Genomic DNA, 18593 nt, shown 5'->3' with positions numbered 1-18593 from the left:
CAAACTGGCCTTGTATCAGCTGAGTTCCAACAGCTTTTCCTCTCTCCTGCAACGCGTGGATGCTCCCTATTTGCTATGTTACATACAGAGTCTGTAACATAGCAAGCTCCACCAAATGCATGTTCTTCCTCTCTCCTGTAGGGCACGTGCAATCATCCCATTTGATGTGTAAGTAACATAATCTGTAATGTATCAAGCTCCATTCGAGGCGACAGTGTTATTTCGTGTGGCTGATATTATTGCTAACTGGACCATTAAGAATCAATGAGGTTATCTTGCGATTTTGCCATTTGAATTGTAGCTCAGGCGATTAGGTGGCTAGCATGGTTCATTGGTTTGATTAATTGCCACCGGTCTTGCTTAGTTTGGAGGTTTGAACTTTTTAGTGAAGGATCAAGGGAAAGATTGCATATTAACATTGGCCCCTGTGCATTTATCAGTTGACGAATGACCAGTTAACAGAAACTATATTATTTTTCAAATTCCGTTTTTTTTTTCATATTTAGATCTAGAGATATATACTGCACATACATAGTCAAAATTTATAATGTTATAATTTTTATGAAAGACTTTTCTTTTCTTTTTTAATGAGAGAAACTCAAATTAATTATTATATGAATATTATTATTTTCTCACGTAATTTTTTTCTGTTATTTTCTCACCTAATTTTTTTGGCAATTTTTTTCATTTAATGTTCCAATTTTTTTCATTTCACTACCAAGCCGTTAGCTTTGTTAAGGCATTTCAAAAAAAAAAATTCTAAGAATTTCAATATATTAAGCAAAAAAAAAGTATTATAATACAATTTCATCGATTGATATCTAAAATAATCAATTGATAAAAGTATTATCTCCTTATGCATAATTAATATTTGTTTCTTTTAAGTTTAGAGAACTAAACAATACTCACATTATTTAAGGGTAATATAGACTTATTATAATTTTCATTAAAAATTATGTTATTTTTAGCTGTTTGATGGTAAAAAAAAAATTAAAAATTAAAACATTGGGTGAGAAAAACTCATTGTAAAAATTTAGGTGACAAAGTGATGGACTAAGATTCTTTCCTGATATACCAATGGGCTTTTGGTCCAGTGGGAGAGCCTTTGCACTTAGAATAATGAGTGCAAGGGTTCGAGCCTCCATGAAAGTATTTATGGGGCTTATTTACAATCCTTCCTCAATTATCAAATAATTGAGTGGAGCCAGTCTATTCCTCACGAAAGGTGAGTAGAGTGGACAGCCCTCGAATATTTGAGAGGGTTTAAAGAATTTGGGCAGCGCTTCAGAAGAGTACATGCCACGATGAAGGTCCCAATTGTAGAATCTGTTTGTAAATATTAATTGTAATACCTACAGTCCTGTATAACAGTATTTAAAAAAAAAAAAAATTCTTTCCTGATATGAAGTCTTTTTATTTTTTATAAATCTTGTGTACTTATATTTTAGTGTATGATTAATATTTAGTTATTTAATTATTTTAATTTATTAACCACTAATTACGTTAATAATATTTATTTAGAAAAAAATAAGATTAAGAGAGGATCTGATCCCAAAGTAATATATTAAAAAAATAATATTTCCCATTATTATATAACGGTCTAGGCCACGTTAAAGATAACATCTTCGAAGTTGCTGATATCATTTTTATTTTCCCAATTTTAAAAAGTTTCGTCTTACAAGTAGATGGGCAGAGATCATGGCCCATTCTTTCTGCAGTTGGGGACATAGACCACAGTATCATCCGAGGCATGGAAACCATCTGGTTGATTTAATAGTTGAATGTTAAGTTTCTAGTTATTCAAATCCTGAATAAATGACGAGTCAAATTTCCACCATAGCATTCTCCAGCATTCAGATACACGGTCACTGATTAATCAGAGACTATTTTGATTAGAGAAAAAAGGATAGAAGAAATGGCAAACGAAGTTCCGAGTAATTTCATGGCACGAGATTAACTACGTCGCTTTCCTATGACTTACGGTGAATTGGTGGTATTGCAATACCACGACTAAGCAACCAATTTTTCACCTTCACAGGGGTAACGTTGACTTGGAGATGGACTAAACCATGAGTAAATGCAACATACACCATATGTCAATTTCCCAGCCCATGTAAAATTTGTAAGCTCGCACCATTTTTAACGACTTGAGGCAATAATTACAGAAACATGCCCAATACAAAGACCAAGCAAAACGGACATCATCTGACTCCATATCCGAACAGTTCCCCTCGACCATTGAAGGTGCACTGGTTAATGCTGGATTTTGAAAATGTGTTTACTGAGACAATTATGGACATTTGAAGACAAGAGAGGACTTTGCTATGTGCCCAATGCTATAATGCCCCATGCAAAAAATCATTCATAAATTGGTAAGCTGGCTTACAAAATTTAGGTGTTCCTATTGCTGGCATTGGCTAGGATTCTGCTAATGCCAGCATTCTGCCAAATTGTGAATTGTAGATTTGAACTTGTAGCCAACCCCAACTTGAACATAAGTTGGCTCAGTTGAATGTTTGATCCAAGACCAGACAAAGGTATATGATTCCGGCCGTAGAAAAGATTTCACTTCACCATGTAGGAGTCTATTTTCATAATACCTCTTAAGCAGCAAGATTATTTTATCCAGCTAGCTCACTTATTGGAGGTCGATCCATCACATTAGAGGCATCCACAGCATTCTTTTGCAGCCTTTGATCAACATCAGGCAATTTAGGAATCTGAGCCAATAGGTCAATTGTTCGTCTTAAGAGGCGAGCTAGATCCCCGTCATCCAGGGCACAATCCATCATCATTTCCCTCCAAGTCAGACCAGAAGCCCAGGCTTCCACCATGCCAGAAAATTGGCTATCCAAACAGCATGGTATCTCTACCCCATGCTTCTCTTGAAGTTCCAAGAATGAGCTTCTATGCTCATCCAAAACGTTAATGACATTGATAACAGTAGTGGAAGGTTCATATATATAGCTGTTATTCTTCCATAATCGAACTTTGATTCCTTCAGAGACTAAACTTGCACAAACAGCAGCAAGTTGTGCAGGCTTTAAATCTAGCAAGATTTTGTTTCTAAGAACCATTGCGAGCCAGAGTTCATTTTCTCCTCGAATTGCAGCTGCAGTTTCACCCAATGGAAAAATTACTTGTGTGTTAATATCCAATGCCCTAGTTTCATGTATGACATTGCTAATCCTCAAAAACTCTTTCCAACCAGATGGTTCAATTTGCTCTATTCTTTTGGTCAAACGTTTTGATCTAGCCTTCAAACGTTTGATCTTTTCCTCAGTAAACTTGACTGTGTCTACAATTTTCTTGTATTCTTTGAAGCCTTCTGTACGTGCTATCGTTTTCTTTAAACGCGCTACTTTTGTTCGTTGTTTCTTGTAATTTTCTACAGCATCATGGTATTCAAATGACATGTGCAACACCTCATCACTTTCAGAAAGACTACTTAAAACTGGCACATTTAAACTCCACGACCATGTTTCTAGAGATCCTTCCATACACCATAAACCACCAAATTCAGAATCAGCAAGCTTTTCCCACAGCATTTCCCCCTTATCCAGAAGGAGACTCATTGTTTCCCGTGGCAAAGCATCTCCTTGAGCTAAAGCCACATTAGGGAAGCCTATCCTATATACAGTTTTGATCCACTTTTCTGTAAATGTGTACCAAGTATTATCTGAACCAAGAGCCACATAGTAAGATGGTTTGACATCTTGAGTATCATAGTCATCCCCATTTGACTGAGCTAATCTATTTAGTGCAAAAGAATCATTGATTGAGGCCATGTTCTTAAGTTTTGAACTATCAAGTGAGTCAAACTTCCCCAAATAAACAGCAGGGACTGAGTGTTCAACTCCTTCGGAATCTTTGTACTGCAAACACAAAAAAGGTAAGTGTCCATTTTCAAAATCCTTTAAAATATCTTTCAGGGCAGAGAATCTCTTCAGTTCCATCCTTCTTCGCAGTTCAGTCCGAAAGCGTTTTTCTGCCTTCAACTCTTCCTGTAGATTGGCCATCTCCTTATATGCCGCCTCCGACAAAAGTCTCCTGCTTTTCCTGTCTATAGCATCATCACTAATTTCTGAAGTCAGCACATCAATCTCTTTCTGTATTTTACAAAGCTCATCTTTCGCTGCAAGCATTACATTGCTCCCAACATAGTTTCCAAAACTCTGCTCCACTAATTTCCTAGCTTCTTCCAAACTTCTACCTGCTTGTAAAGCTTTCATGTCATCAGATTCATTTGATAAATGCATAACTTTTGCACCAGCAAGGAGATTCAGCACCATTCCATAAGAAGCAGTGAATTGTGATACAAGAGGTTCAACTCCAGCAAATAAAAGCTTACAACACTCTTCTGCACCTTCATAAGGGGTCTGAACCAACACCACATGACCCCTATTATCAATGCCTCTGCGTCCAGCACGACCTGCCATTTGAAACAGTTCATTTGATGTTAACTGGATGCGTCCACTAGCAGTCCTTTTGCTGAGAGATGAGAGGACAGCTGTCCTAGCAGGCATGTTAATTCCAGCAGCAAGTGTTTCAGTAGCAAAGACTACCTTAACAAGTCCTCGTTGAAAAAGCTCTTCAATGAATGATTTCCATATAGGAAGACAGCCAGCATGATGTGCTGCAACCCCTTTAAGAAGTCCTTTTATGGCAGGCTCCCTGACAGCATCAGGATACAGAATCCGGAACCTCTTCAAGGCCAGTTCAACTTCGCTCATCTCACATTCATCCAGTAGATTACAATCTTCAAGGTACTGGATGGCTGCATCACATCCTCTCCTGTTAAAAATAAACCAAATTGCTGGTAGCATATCCCTTGACCTGAGGTGCCATAATGTATCAATAACTTGAGGAACCTGAAAATTAAAAATCCATCAATAATTACATCAAATTTTTTATTTGCTCTGAACAGCCTTAAGTCGGCTAAAAAATAACCATAACTGATTGTTCTTATTCAAAAAGAAAACATAGTCCATGATAACCAGAGGATTTATGCAATACATCCAGACCTGTGACCGACGAATTGCATTAATGCTATTCTTGGAAAGTTGATGTTGCCCAAAGCTGGTAACAATATTATTAGAGTTCATGTCAGTATGTTTTCTTGAATTCCTTCGTCTAGAGCCACCATCCTTGTATGGTTTAACTTCCGAGGTAGAAAGTTGTAAATAATTGAGTGAGAGCTTCCTGTTTCAAATTTCACAGGTAAAATAGGGACTTGTTATTTACTACATGTACAACTGCTGTCTTCCTGGGAGATTATTTAAAAAAAAAAAAAAATCAAGGAGAATAAAATAAACTTTGTGATTGCTATCTACTTGAGATGGTAAAATCTCTTGTGTTGAAAATAAAAGGTTTGGGGTTTGAACCCCACTCACATGGGTGAGAAGAGAATTGGGTTCCCATTGAGCTAAATAAAAAACAAATAAAATGAACTATAGAATGACCACATATACCTGTTCATATGTTTTCCCTTTTCATCAAGAAGAGGTAGTAATGCAGTCTTTGTCGAGAAGTACCAAGTCAGCGGAACTGGACGTCTGGATGATGTTATTAACTCAGTTTTACCATGAATCTAGAATATGATATCAGATAAACGAGTTAACAGTCTCAGAAGTCCAGCCAGCCGGTTGCAAAGGTCAGAAACTATAGAAACAGAAAGACATTACCTGACCAATCCAGCCAGCTAGCTCATCTGCATTTGCAACAGTCGCTGACAGGCATATAATTTGAACTTCTTTTGGACAATAAATTATCTGAAAACAATTTAACCTCATAAGAATGTATAAAGCTGATAAAAACAGAGTTATGAATTAAAAATGTACTTACTATCTCCTCCCATACTGTGCCCCGAGATATATCACTTAAATAATGAACTTCATCCAAAACAATCACGTCAACATCAAAAAGACCACTCTCAGAAGAAACCATCCCAACACTGCATGAGAAAACCACTATCCTTAGCTGCATCAATCAACTTAAGTAATTCTTAATAAAAAAACGCAGATATCAGGTAAGGCCTAAGCATAACCCATAATTACTACAGGGAAAATTTTGTTGACCTCCCTTACAGTCGGTCTAGAAAGCACATAGATCTCTTTGGCTTCAAAACTTGTCAAATTGAAGCTTACATAAATCTCCTCCAAAATATCAATTAAACTCAAGAGAGTTTATAATAAACTTATTAGAAACATCCGATGTCTACCTATCCTACAAAAGATGGGACCGAGGGGTCTACATGTAATAAGACAAAACGTTGGTTGAGGGAGGTGGATGAAATTTAACTTTATATAAGTTATCATTCCATTTGTCTACTCAAAATTACTGACGATATATACCTCTGATACAACATGTTGCGCAAAATCTCAGTAGTCATTATTAAAATCTGAGCTTCTCTGTTGATGGCAGAATCTCCAGTGAGAAGACCAACATTATTGTCACCAAACGTCTCCCTGAACGCGGAAATGAATCAAAATCAGTAAACAAAACAGCAATTGTTCCACAAATATAAAAAGTAATTAATTAATTAAGTAATTACCGAAACTCACGAAACTTCTGGTTAGACAATGCCTTAAGAGGTGTTGTATAGAATAAACGACGTTGTTTAGCTACTGTGGCAACTGCCGCAGCTTCAGCAATCAAAGTTTTTCCGCTGCTTGTCGGCGCAGAAACCACCACCGAAGAACCTCTAAAAAATGCTTCAATAGATGATCGCTAAAAAAGGAAAAAGAAACGAAAAAACTCACAACATATAGTCAATTAAGCATGTGAATTCACGTTGACAATTTATTAAAATAGGTAAACGTAAACCTGAAATTTGTCGATACGAAAGTCGTAAATAGAGGCGAGTTCATCGACATCGATCATTTCATTGCCGAATTCTTTAACTTCATTACACAACTTCTCCACTCTCTGCCACTTAAACTCTTCGCGCCAAGACGGCGCCGGGGACGAATCCGAAGAAACTTCGAATTCGTCATCACTTTGTTGAATTCCATCCGAGACCTCGCCAGAAACGTCGTCGTACTCGTCGGCGGCTTCTTCATCGTCGTCGTCGTCTATATCATCGTCGTACTCATCTCCTGCTTCGTCGGCGTCGGTGAGCTTGTGCTCCGTGGGGAAGAATGATTTAGGAGACTTGTAGGAGGCTTGAAATTGAATTGAATTAGATGATAGAAGTGGTTTGGGTATGCAAAAGCCAAGGGTATGCGAGAGAGTGTGAAACTGATGAAATGAGAACGGTTTCGTATTGGCGAAGACTGGGAATGTGGTTGAACCCGAGAGGATAGAGCGTGTGTACATGGCGGGAGCGATTTTTGCTGGATAATAGAGACTAGAGAGCCCTCCCGGGTCATCGCCTATCGGTTTATTTTGGTAGTCAGATATTTTAGGAGTTGTTTGATATTGAGATAAGAAAATGTAAGATAAAATTATTAACTTAATTGTGTTCTTCTCAAAAAAAAAAAAAACTTAATTGTGTAAGTTAAAAATACCTAATCGCAATACAAAACATGACATTTGTTGATATCACAGAGCAAAATTAGTGCGCATGGTTATCATTTGTTTGTTTCACCCAGGTAAGTAGGTAACGGTAACTTCTTTTTCAACTGAAAATAATTTTTTTTTTTAATTCCTAAAACCCTGCTCACAAATATTCAAAAGAATTTTTGATATTCAAAGAACTCTTTTCACCGGTACACAAGCTATACAAAACAAACGTGCACTTTTGTTTTGTTTTGCTCATAAATGGTCAAATTTTCTTGGAGGTATTTGTAATAAACATGAATGGCAATTTCCGAGTTCGGCCTTCTCGGTTCAGGACTCGGACATTAAAATGTTGTATCGAATCTGAATTTAAATTTGTTTTTCATGAGTTTAGGTCCGATACAAGTTAAACTTAGAAAATTCGGATTTTTGAATTACAGGTTTTAAACTTGGATTACATTTAAATAAAAAAAATTAAAAAAATAAATACAAACCAAATTCTGAAAAATCAAATACAAATACAAATTCTAAAAATTTTAATGTTTCGAAACAATAAACCATTCACAAATATAAAATTGTAGCATAACATTCACAAAATACAAATCCATGTCTATAATTCAAACTCACGATTCAAGGATTCAGTTCACGAACTTCAAGGATTGGCGTCCGACAAAGCAACGAATGGCAGATACTGATGATATAATGATGACGACCACCACCACTACAACATCACAACCACGATTGCAATTGGCAAAGGCGGACAAACTGTGGCTAAATGGAGGGTGATGATGATGATGAACATGAACACATCGAAGGTGGCAAAGCGATGACGAGTGACGATAGTGATTTGATGAAGAGAAGAGCTAAAGATAGAGGAAAATGATCATTTGATGAAGAGAAGAGAAGGGTTAACGAGAGAGGAAAAGAATGACAAGCGGCTAAGGTTGTGAAAGTGTGAAATTAAGGCATCAGCTAATTTTTTTCTATTTATATTAAAATATAATATTAAAATAAATATATACGGGTCCGGATTTTAGATATGTGAGTTCATTTGATTTTGGACCAAGTTCGGGTCAATAAAATTCAATCCGAATATTGAATTTATTTTAATCTAGTATAGGTTGAGCCCGCCCCATATTATCTAAGTTCATCAGGGTCGTGTTAAAATTACCATCCCAAACAATAAACAAAGGGAAATTGATATATACGCCCCCAATATTTGAGAAAATAATCTTGCAGGCCCTCAAATTTTAAAAAATTATCTAATATTCATTTTTAACCATAATACCCTTTAAATATGTTACCTAAAATTTGACTTTAAAATTTTAATAAATACAAATATTATATGAATAATTTAATCTATCTAGTAGTCTAATAATATTAAAATACTTCAACGTTTATATAAATTTAAATATGTAAATTATTATATTATTTTAATGATATGTTTTGTAATTATTGTAGAGTCTTTAAATAAATACTTGCATTGTTTCTGTTTATTATAAATTTTACTTTAATATAATAAAATATACATAATAAATTATAAAATGTTAAAATATTTTTAAGTATTGAAATCATTTTAAAACATATAGATTATTATATTGATTTTAATATTATATATTTATTTATTATAAAATATTAGAGTCAATTTTTTTTGAAATAATAGAGGTAAATTGTTTTACAATCAAAAGAGGATCTTATTGTCCTTTTTTTGAAAATTACGAGCTTTTGTTAACTTTTTCCTCCAATTTGTAGAGGTATAGATGTCTTTTTTCCATAAACAATTTTATTTTTCATTGTTCTAATATTCTAATAGTGATATAAGTTTGTCCTCTATTTAATTAACTGTATAGACTTCGCTAATTTTGTTATCCGCTTCATATTTGACATCGGCTTCTTATGTATATGAACTCATGACTATATATGTACATATATAGTTATATATCAATTATAATTTGAATCCAAAACGACTTTTATAATTTAAAATCAATTAAACCAAATTAGCTAATATGCTTTCAAAGTTAACGCAAAATAATTTTACATGATTATTAAAGCTAGTTTGTAATTGTTTAGAAAATAAAACCTTAAGAAAGAAACCATAAGAAGCAAATATATTGATTCTTTAAGAAATAAATCCTAATACATATTTTTTTAATACTATTATATAAGAGAGAGTGTCTATACTCAAATATTTAATAATTAAAGGAGAATTAAAATTAACCCATGATATTTTTACGGAGACTCGACCATTTCTCTTTAACATTATAAATGAAGGCTCTCTATTGGGCCAAAAGCCCATTGGTTAATACACTTTTATTTTACCTGATGTGATGTTTATTGAGGACAGAAGGATGCGATTATCGAATCAACGCATACGGTTTGAAAATAACGTTGCGGTTCGAACCGCCCCGTTGACACATACGGCGGCAACAAATTCGCCAGCCCAGTCAGACAAAACATAATTCACTTACCCTTCTCTTCTCAGCCTCTCCATCTCCATCTCGACAAAACCCCGCCCCACTTGCAGGAAAATATCAACGACGAGATGGCTCTATCAAAACTCTCCTCCTCGTCGTCTCTCTCCACGAATATCCTCAAACCCCTAACCAACTCCTTTCTCCTCCACCGTCCGATCTCCACCGACACCACACCCCTAACAATTGAAACATCCGTACCTTTCACGTCTCACCAATGCGAAGCGCCTTCACGCTCCGTCGAAACAACTCCAAAAGAACTCCTCTCATTCTTCCGCCAGATGGCTACCATGCGACGGATGGAGATCGCTGCCGATTCTCTCTACAAGGCAAAACTCGTCCGCGGATTCTGCCACCTGTATGACGGACAAGAAGCGGTGGCCATCGGCATGGAAGCCGGAATTACCAAGAAGGACAGCATCATAACCGCTTATCGTGATCACTGCACGTTCCTTGGTCGCGGTGGGACCCTCTTGGAGGTTTTCTCGGAGCTGATGGGGAGAAAGGACGGTTGTTCTCATGGAAAAGGTGGTTCGATGCATTTTTATAAGAAGGACTCCGGCTTTTACGGAGGCCACGGGATTGTTGGGGCTCAGATTCCTTTAGGCTGTGGATTGGCTTTCGCGCAGAAGTACTCGAAGGATGAAACGGTGACGTTTGCACTGTATGGAGACGGTGCAGCAAACCAGGGCCAGTTGTTCGAGGCTCTCAATATAGCAGCGCTTTGGGATCTGCCGGCGATTTTGGTCTGCGAGAATAATCACTGTAAAGATTAACTGAACTGAATTGAAGTAAATGGAATTTTTCAAATTTTTTTTTTTTTAAAGTTTTGAGTTATTCTTGTTGCAGATGGAATGGGGACAGCTGAGTGGAGAGCGGCAAAGAGTCCCTCATACTACAAGCGTGGGGATTATGTTCCTGGTTTGAAGGTGAGATTTCTGTTTTTTGAATTATGGTTTAGGATTTTCATTTCCTTGAGTTTTACAATTGATGATTGGAACTGTAATTATGTTCTGTTACTATTGAATTTTTTGGCAATTGATCTTTAATTGACTACTTTGGCATTGTTTGTTAGCATTGTCAGCTGGTTGTTTTTTTTTTCCTTTAGTTGAAATACTGCTTCTGATTTAACTGAGAAATCATTTGTTGTAAATTTTACATCCACTTTTGAATTTTGCAACTTATCTCCATGCGAAAAGGTATTAGCTGTGGCTTGAGGCTATGTCGGTACTCAATAGCTGTAGTTTAGATTTGTTTATAGGGAAACTGTGTCCAGTGGTTTTTATTTTTCTTTTTTTCCTGTTAGTGGCAGAGACATCATTTTGTTTTGCTATTGCAGTAACATTTCAAGACTAGATCTTGTTTCTGTTAAACTTAATGTAACCCCAGGACTTTTATAGCAATTTTCTCTCGAGTGCGCAGATAGAGTTTCAATAGACATAACATGAACTTTTTGATGAATATATTTGTTTATGGGTATGGGTGTGATTGCTAATACACATCTAAAAGATTCTCTCAATTTTTTTAGATGCACAAAGTACTTTGATTACAATGAATTTTTGCCTGCACTTGGAAATTTTGAGTCTAGACTGTTTATAGCTTAATAGTGTTTGTGATTTTTTTGCCCTGTTATAAGGTGGATGGCATGGATGCCCTTGCTGTCAAACAAGCATGCAAGTTTGCTAAGGAGCATGCCTTAAAGAATGGACCTATGGTAAGTCTTACGAACTATTATGATATATAATGGGTTAAGATTCCTTGTGTGGATCACTGTTGATCTCAGTTGGTTGTTACCTAATCATTCATTTACTTCAACTCTCTGAATGAAGCATCGGACTCCTCTTGACTCCTCTTGTCCTTGTTTGCTACTCCTTTCCTCATGCAAGTAGCTCTTTTCAGGCAAATATATCATGTTTCATCATCCGCTGTTTTTTTTTCTTTTGTTACATTCTCTATCCTCTGAATGATAGCGATGTGATTCTTTTGTAAATAACCATGGCATTTACGTTAAATTATATGGCAATTTAGCCTGAGTGGATTATTTCTATAAATTTAGGAATGAAAATAGAAACTAATTATTTTCTAGTAATTCCCAATCTCGTAACTATTCAGATTTGGTCCAATGAATCCTGGTTATCAAATCTGATGAAAGTGGTGTTATATTTATAAGATTTGCTGTTTTATTATGGCTTGAAGACCTTTGGACTGAACTTGATGTAAGGGCATATGCAGCCAAATTTGTCAGGATTTAGCCCAAGCATGGGTGATGCTACATTCAATAGATTCGTTTTATTTTCATGCGATATGAAATATATTCAAGTCAGAAAGAAGTATAGATGTAGTTGGCAGTGCAAAGTAATCAAAATATTTTTTGGAGATTTCAACACCTTGAGTCTTTGCTTTTGCTTGATTCCGGTGGGGTTCAACTTGACAAGATGTTCACTTTATGAAGTTTGGTTATGTATCGGGGATGGGCACAGTTGAGCCACGTTACAATAGGTGCCTGCCAGATACCTTGGTGCATGGAAAATATTCTAACCCAAAAAGTACAACTCGGCTTTGATTGGGAATGGGCTATGAGATTTTTTTTTTTGAATTTTCCATTCATTGCAAGTCAGACATATAAGTCTGATATACATAATATATGTCATATCTGGATTAATTAGGAATCACCTGCGAGATGCATAATATATGTCATATTTAGAGTAACCAAGAATCTATGAGAAACATGCTATCTTTTAGAAGTTAAATTGAAGGATGTTTAATTTTATGGAAAATCTAAGATGTAAATAACATGTTTGCATCCTGAAGTAAAATTGATAGTTTCTTGTTTTAAGAACTCATGCTACGTTGATTGATTTTAACTTCCAAAAGCAGTAAATTTTGTTTTAGGACCTATATCTGGGGTAGTCTGTAAACTTTTTTTCTATCAGTTTTTGTTCATGCTTTTCAATTATTCTGGTCACTTTCAAAGTAACCCAAAAAATAATAGTTACTTGCAGACTTGAAAAGAAGTTAAGCTTTGTATGATGCTCAAATAAAATTATATTCTACTTTATGTTTTGAGCATTGTGATTGTTTCCTGGTGTTGTTTGCTCTGTTTCTTCTCCTGCATTGCTAACGGTTAGGGACCATGTAATGATGTAAAATTTGCGTATATACTGGGTTCTAGATGAAAATTGCTATTTCTGATTCCTGTTTGATTTTTTTCTCCTTTTTTCATTCTATATGAAATTGATATATGTAATTTTTTTAAAAATTTTCGATACTTCCGTCCAGATACTTGAAATGGACACATACAGGTATCATGGTCACTCCATGTCTGACCCTGGAAGCACCTACCGTACTCGTGATGAGATCAGTGGTGTGAGACAGGTTAAACATGCTTGACATTTCATTTTGAAAAGACAATTCTTTTTCAATTTAGAGCTTTCCATATTCTGACTTTGTTTTTGGTTGGAGGGTGTTTAGGAGCGTGATCCAATTGAAAGAATAAGAAAGTTAATATTAGCCCATGACCTAGCGACAGAGAAAGAGCTAAAGGTATTTATTCAACTTGTATATGCATAAAATATTGTATGTACTGGGGATCTTATAATCTTTATTCTGTCTAATGTTATTTTTTGTTCTCCAGTCTGTCTCAGATTTGTGCCTTTGAAGGAATCCTCATTATTCCTCAATCTGAATGAAATTAGAAACCTAATCCTCTGGTTATGGAATATGCGTGAAAACTGAATTTGTGCATTTCTTGTTCTTTTTCAGGACATTGAGAAGGAAGTAAGAAAAGAAGTAGATGATGCCATTGCCAAAGCCAAGGTAAGAAGCATTTATGCAGAAGAGAGATCTCTGCTGTTCAGGGTTTTGAATTCAGCAATATATCTTTGATTTTCTTCATTAATTTCCCATAGGAAGGAAGGCAATGAGACGCTCAGATAAAGCTTTGAAGCTTATGAAAATTCTTCACAACCTTTTTCCCATTCACTTAAGGATTGCCTATATATATAGGCTATTGATTCTCATAACTTTTTAGGAACAAGGAATACGATTCTCAAATGGGAAACAACCTGTTTGTTTGGCACAGAGTGAATGAACCACACATGAAAACTTATAAGTCAGCTAACCCAAAAATAAGAGGCTTTGGCATTCCCATGGCTTATTCCAGCAACTTTGAAATTACGGATTTACTCTTGAATCCTTGAACTTCAGAGCTTTAAAAAAATTGAAAGTACAAAAGTACAAAAGGAACAAAAAATTTTTTTTAAAAAGTTTCAAAATGACTCCAAAGACCAGGGAGGATTCCAAGTAATAACATTGATCACTAAATTGTGTCCTTGCTTGGTATAAAAATAACAGACATTGTTCTCATTTCTGAAGCTGTTATTTGTTTCACATATTTTCAGGAGAGTCCCATGCCAGAGCCTTCTGAACTCTTCACAAATGTGTATGTGAAAGGTTATGGAGTTGAGGTAATAGTCAATACCTTGTACCAGTATATTGGTTTTTTCTTTGCTTCTTAATCCATGATCTTTTTTTTGGTTTCTTGTGGAAATGTTGATAAGAAACTTCCATTCATAGTTAGTACATGATAATTTGGCAGCCCTCCCCCCCCCCCCCCCCCCCGAAAAAAAAATAGATTTACTTTCTACCAGATAAATAGTTCTTGTCAATGTTATGGGCACTGGAATAAATACTTTGTAGCTTATGGATATCTTGAATTGAAAAGAGACACTTAAAAGCAGTGATTAATTTAGTGCTGGTTTAATATTGTGACACAATCCATACATTCTGTCACCATTCTGTTGACAATTGTCAATCATCTTTTTAGTTGACTTACCTGACTAACTGGCCATCTTTATACAGATTGTCCTAATGTCACATGTTAGGGAATCACTGGCACTGAAATATTGTTGAGATAGTAAAAGTGAATTTGGGAACACTCAGGTCATCATGTGATTCTACATTTTAGACCAACAGATATTCTCAGGTCTTCTATAATATGAATCTTGCATGTTATTATTACCTTTAATGTTGAACATCGTGTACTTTTATAGATATGCAGACATCAATAACTAGATGGATGAATCTGCAGGATGACATCTGATATTATTCATCTAATTGTGTCTGATTTGTTATTTTCAACCGCAGGTATTTGGAGCAGACAGGAAAGAAGTTAGAGGCGTGCTTCCATAAATTTGAACTTGTCTGAAGAGTTTTGAAACTGAGCAAAACCTTGTAAACCTTGTAAAAAGGTACAAACAAACAAGCAATAAGAATTTGGAGGGAAGATGGTCATCTCTTCCTGGCTATTGATTGTGATTTTCGTCCTCTAGTCGTATAGAATTTTGATTCTTCTCAAATTGTGCGGCAGTGTTACATTTTGGTTGTGTAGTGATTTTTGGGAGCCTACCATTTGATATTTTCCATTATTAATGGAATAAATTGTTCTTGCCTCTGGAATATGTGGATATTCTTTCTTTTAACAAGCGATTGCAAGGAGTTTATAATAAACTCTCCTACAAAATAATTGCCGATCTGGTGAGTTTGTTTGGAGACCTGAGGCTACGGATGGGCGCCTGTTGTCACACAGCTTCCGAACCACACTACTAAGGAATAAGGATTTTGGAATATGCTGGATAAATGTGTCTAGTCCAGCTTTTGCTGTGTTTTATGTGCTCGAATTTATGGTCCACAATGATGTAGCTCGCAATTTGTTTGTGTATGTTTGCTGACTTAAGGGTGAATGCCATTTAAGTTTATTGTTGTTTCCAAAGCTAAGACTTTAAGCGCTCAACGCTGTCATTTGTCGTCTTAAGCCTCATCTTCCATTTCTTGTTTCGTTAACACTTGGTGAGATCCAACTTCTATTGTGAAACGTCAACAATGGACTGCCATGCGGTACTGGAAATCGTACAATATAATATTCGAGAACAAGGAATACTGCTTCGTAAAATAATTCGATATAGAAGTTCTAAACTCCAGAAACCATTGTGAACATAATTTTAGACACACACATACTTGGTTAATTAATCGATATTTTCACTACTGTATTATATTATTATAATTCGATTTTTAAAATGACAAGCTGCATATATTAAAATAAAAAATTAAAAAAAAAGTGACAAGTTGGATTATCCAATAATTTTGACGGTACCATAATCAAATGCGACTCGTGAAAAGCCACACTGCCACAAGACTTGCTTTGTCGCTTTGCTTCACGGGAGATAAGTAAGCATTATGTACCGAAATGAATACTTGATACCTTCGCGTCAGAATTCTAGCCGTTCGATATTCCTTAGATTTTCATCCCGTGGGACCCGCTACAAAGCTGTGCCATACTTGCAAACCAGTTGAGAGTTGGCCATGTGCTCCGCACCAAACTGTGGGCCTCCCCTCTTACTCAGTTTGATCTTCCGCCTTTTCTATTGCCACGTGGCACAATTGATAAAGTCACATGCGGACAAACGGCACCGTCTTATTGTGGTTTAGCTACCAGCCAGTCAGGCGACCTTTAAACTTTGAAGCATCATTCATCAAAACTCGCAGCCTATCAGACAGCAGAGGATCCTATGTAATACTACTGCCCCCAACATCCCACAACTACTTTTCCAACTCCCCATCTTCCCAAAATTTTATTATTCAATTTAAGGATAAGTTTTAAAAATCTCCCCGATATTTGAGCTTGTTACAAATAGATGGTGAGAATTTATTTATTTGTAAAAAATCTCTTACCTTCAGTTAATTTTAACATTGACCGTTAGTTGACTATGCAAAGACAATATTACCCGTAACAATAATTTATAGACAGAAATAACTAAAAAAAATTAAAATTATTGACTATTTTACCCTCTTTAAATTATTGATATTTTCTTAAAGTTCCTACAAGAAAGATAAAATTAAAAATTTTAAAAATCCTCTTTAAATTATTGATATTTTCTTAAAGTTTCTATAAAAAAGATAAAATTAAAAACTTGAAAATGAAATAGTTATAATCTTTACCTATGATATTATAAATCTTTGGAATTGACAAGGATAAAATTGTCAAAAAATAGGGTTTGTGCTTTTCGCGCCAATAATTTTAATTTTTTTTTAGTTATTTTCGTCTACAAATTGTTGTTAAGGGTAATATTGTCTTTGCACAGTCAACTAACGGTCAATGTTAAAGTTAACTGACGGTAGGGGGTTTTTTACAAATAAATAAATTCTCGCCATCTACTTGTAACAAGTCCAAACTTCAGGAGAGGTTTTTAAAAATTACCCTTCAATTTAATTACACAAAATCTGATGGACACCGAAAAAAACCGAAAATTTTTACCTGTCTTCCGCCCACACATGCAGTTAATTTATCCAATATGTATTGATATTACTGCTCTATAACATCCTGACCGTCGGACTATTGTTAATTATCTTGCATGTAAAAAAACTAACAGACATTCCTAATTGGGGAGCCCCTATGTTACAATTAATGTAACATACACACTCAACAACAACCACACAAATAATGAGCCCACACAATTTGTGTGGTTGTTGTTGAGTGTGTATGTTACATTAATTGTAACATAGCATTTGCCTCCTAATTGGTGATTTTAGTTCTATTGCGTACGGCAGAGGGTGTCATAATCTTGTTCTCTGTTTTTGCCAAACTGGAATTAGAAAATATTTTGGTTTTTCAGTTTTTTAAGTACGGGAAGCCACGTTATGACAGAATTAAACATATTCATAACGAGGCAATCTTGTTGGAACTTTAAAAGGCATCACTTGTGCTATAAAGAACATTAATTGCTTACCAAAGTAGGTCTTGAAGAAATTAACTATATTTGTAATGGCGTATTATTATTATTATTATTATTTTCCCTTTTTTGTTTTTTTTTTAAATGCCAAGTTGGTTGGTTCGCACACTACAGGGAATCTCCTTCCTACCAATATAGAAACAAACTGTTAGTTCACTTGGCTCTTTTTTAAATCAATTCTCTCCACCTTACATTACCTGTTCATTAAAAGTAAGCAAAAAAAGAAAGGTCACGCACCAACCCAAGTGCGAAAGTACCCAACTTCTGTATTTTCTTTTTAACAAAATTTAGATCAACCAACGTTATAGTACCGAGATTTTGTTAAGTAAAAAGGAAAAATTAAGGGAAAAAAAAAAAAAAGAAGTTGCAGCTTATTGGACGGGGCATCGTTTACTCGTTTTACATTTTCCAGGTCGTTGTTCTATGAACGAATCAAAACCTGCCCTGTTGCACAACAGAATCACTGCCTCTTGACACGTATGAAGGTGACAACGAAAAGTGATTTGACGGTTTTTTTTTTTTTTTTCTTTGATAGAGAAAAGTGATTACAATTGAAATACGTGTTAGGTTGGACGAAAATGATACAAAACCGAAACATTTTTTCAAGAACTTACTACAAATCATTGTTCGTGAGGCGGAAAGTCTACTACTCCCTTCATACAATCATACTTCAACCAAACACAGGCTAATTCTAAATCTTCACGCGCACTCAACTTACAATTCTCTTTAATTTCTAAAAACAAAGTCAATTTATCTTTCCAAAAAATAAAAATAAAAAATCAAAGTGTAAAATCAAAAGACATAGTCTAATTTATTCAAATAATTGCAATGAATT

The 18593-nt window shown here is 35.3% G+C and overlaps 2 protein-coding genes across 3 annotated transcripts; one reads left to right on the top strand and one right to left on the bottom strand.

The window, feature by feature from the left end:
* Window positions 1-2334: 2334 nt before the first annotated feature.
* LOC18043713 (DExH-box ATP-dependent RNA helicase DExH15 chloroplastic) lies at window positions 2335-7423 on the bottom strand. The gene is made up of 8 exons (XM_006438449.2): window positions 6826-7423; window positions 6554-6729; window positions 6354-6467; window positions 5845-5953; window positions 5685-5771; window positions 5472-5590; window positions 5025-5202; window positions 2335-4871 (listed from the first exon to the last, which is right to left on the bottom strand). Exons 1-8 carry the CDS (start codon window positions 7315-7317, stop codon window positions 2622-2624), a joined length of 3525 nt encoding a protein of 1174 aa, XP_006438512.1. The 5' UTR covers window positions 7318-7423; the 3' UTR covers window positions 2335-2621.
* A 2434-nt stretch (window positions 7424-9857) lies between these two features.
* Window positions 9858-15492, top strand: LOC18045003 (pyruvate dehydrogenase E1 component subunit alpha, mitochondrial). Of its 2 annotated transcripts, XM_006438447.2 has the most exons (8): window positions 9858-10736; window positions 10821-10900; window positions 11608-11685; window positions 13251-13346; window positions 13443-13514; window positions 13734-13787; window positions 14372-14437; window positions 15117-15492. In XM_006438447.2, the coding sequence occupies exons 1-8, from the start codon at window positions 10043-10045 to the stop codon at window positions 15159-15161; spliced, it is 1185 nt and encodes a 394-aa protein (XP_006438510.1). In that variant the 5' UTR covers window positions 9858-10042; the 3' UTR covers window positions 15162-15492. The 2 variants fall into 2 exon arrangements, with proteins under 2 accessions (XP_006438510.1, XP_024042176.1); XM_024186408.1 differs by lacking the exons at window positions 14372-14437; window positions 15117-15492 and adding an exon at window positions 13880-14359.
* The last annotated feature ends 3101 nt before the right edge of the window (window positions 15493-18593 follow it).

The sequence above is a fragment of the Citrus clementina genome, unplaced genomic scaffold, assembly GCF_000493195.1.
Source record: "Citrus clementina cultivar Clemenules unplaced genomic scaffold, Citrus_clementina_v1.0 scaffold_4, whole genome shotgun sequence".
NCBI lineage: Eukaryota > Viridiplantae > Streptophyta > Magnoliopsida > Sapindales > Rutaceae > Citrus > Citrus x clementina.
Note: the sequence above shows the minus strand (reverse complement) of the source record. Positions and strands in the feature narration are given on the sequence as shown.

Coding starts and splice junctions, on each gene's coding strand:
- LOC18043713 (XM_006438449.2), bottom strand. CDS start 7,317: ATGTACACACGCTCTATCCTCTCGGGTTCAACCACATTCCCAGTCTTC. Junction 5,954..6,353: donor CGCAACATGTTGTATCAGAG/GTATATATCGTC, acceptor TTTCTCATGCAG/TGTTGGGATGGTTTCTTCTG. Junction 5,203..5,471: donor AAGGGAAAACATATGAACAG/GTATATGTGGTC, acceptor AATTTGAAACAG/GAAGCTCTCACTCAATTATT.
- LOC18045003 (XM_006438447.2), top strand. CDS start 10,043: ATGGCTCTATCAAAACTCTCCTCCTCGTCGTCTCTCTCCACGAATATC. Junction 10,737..10,820: donor GGTCTGCGAGAATAATCACT/GTAAAGATTAAC, acceptor TTCTTGTTGCAG/ATGGAATGGGGACAGCTGAG. Junction 11,686..13,250: donor CCTTAAAGAATGGACCTATG/GTAAGTCTTACG, acceptor ACTTCCGTCCAG/ATACTTGAAATGGACACATA.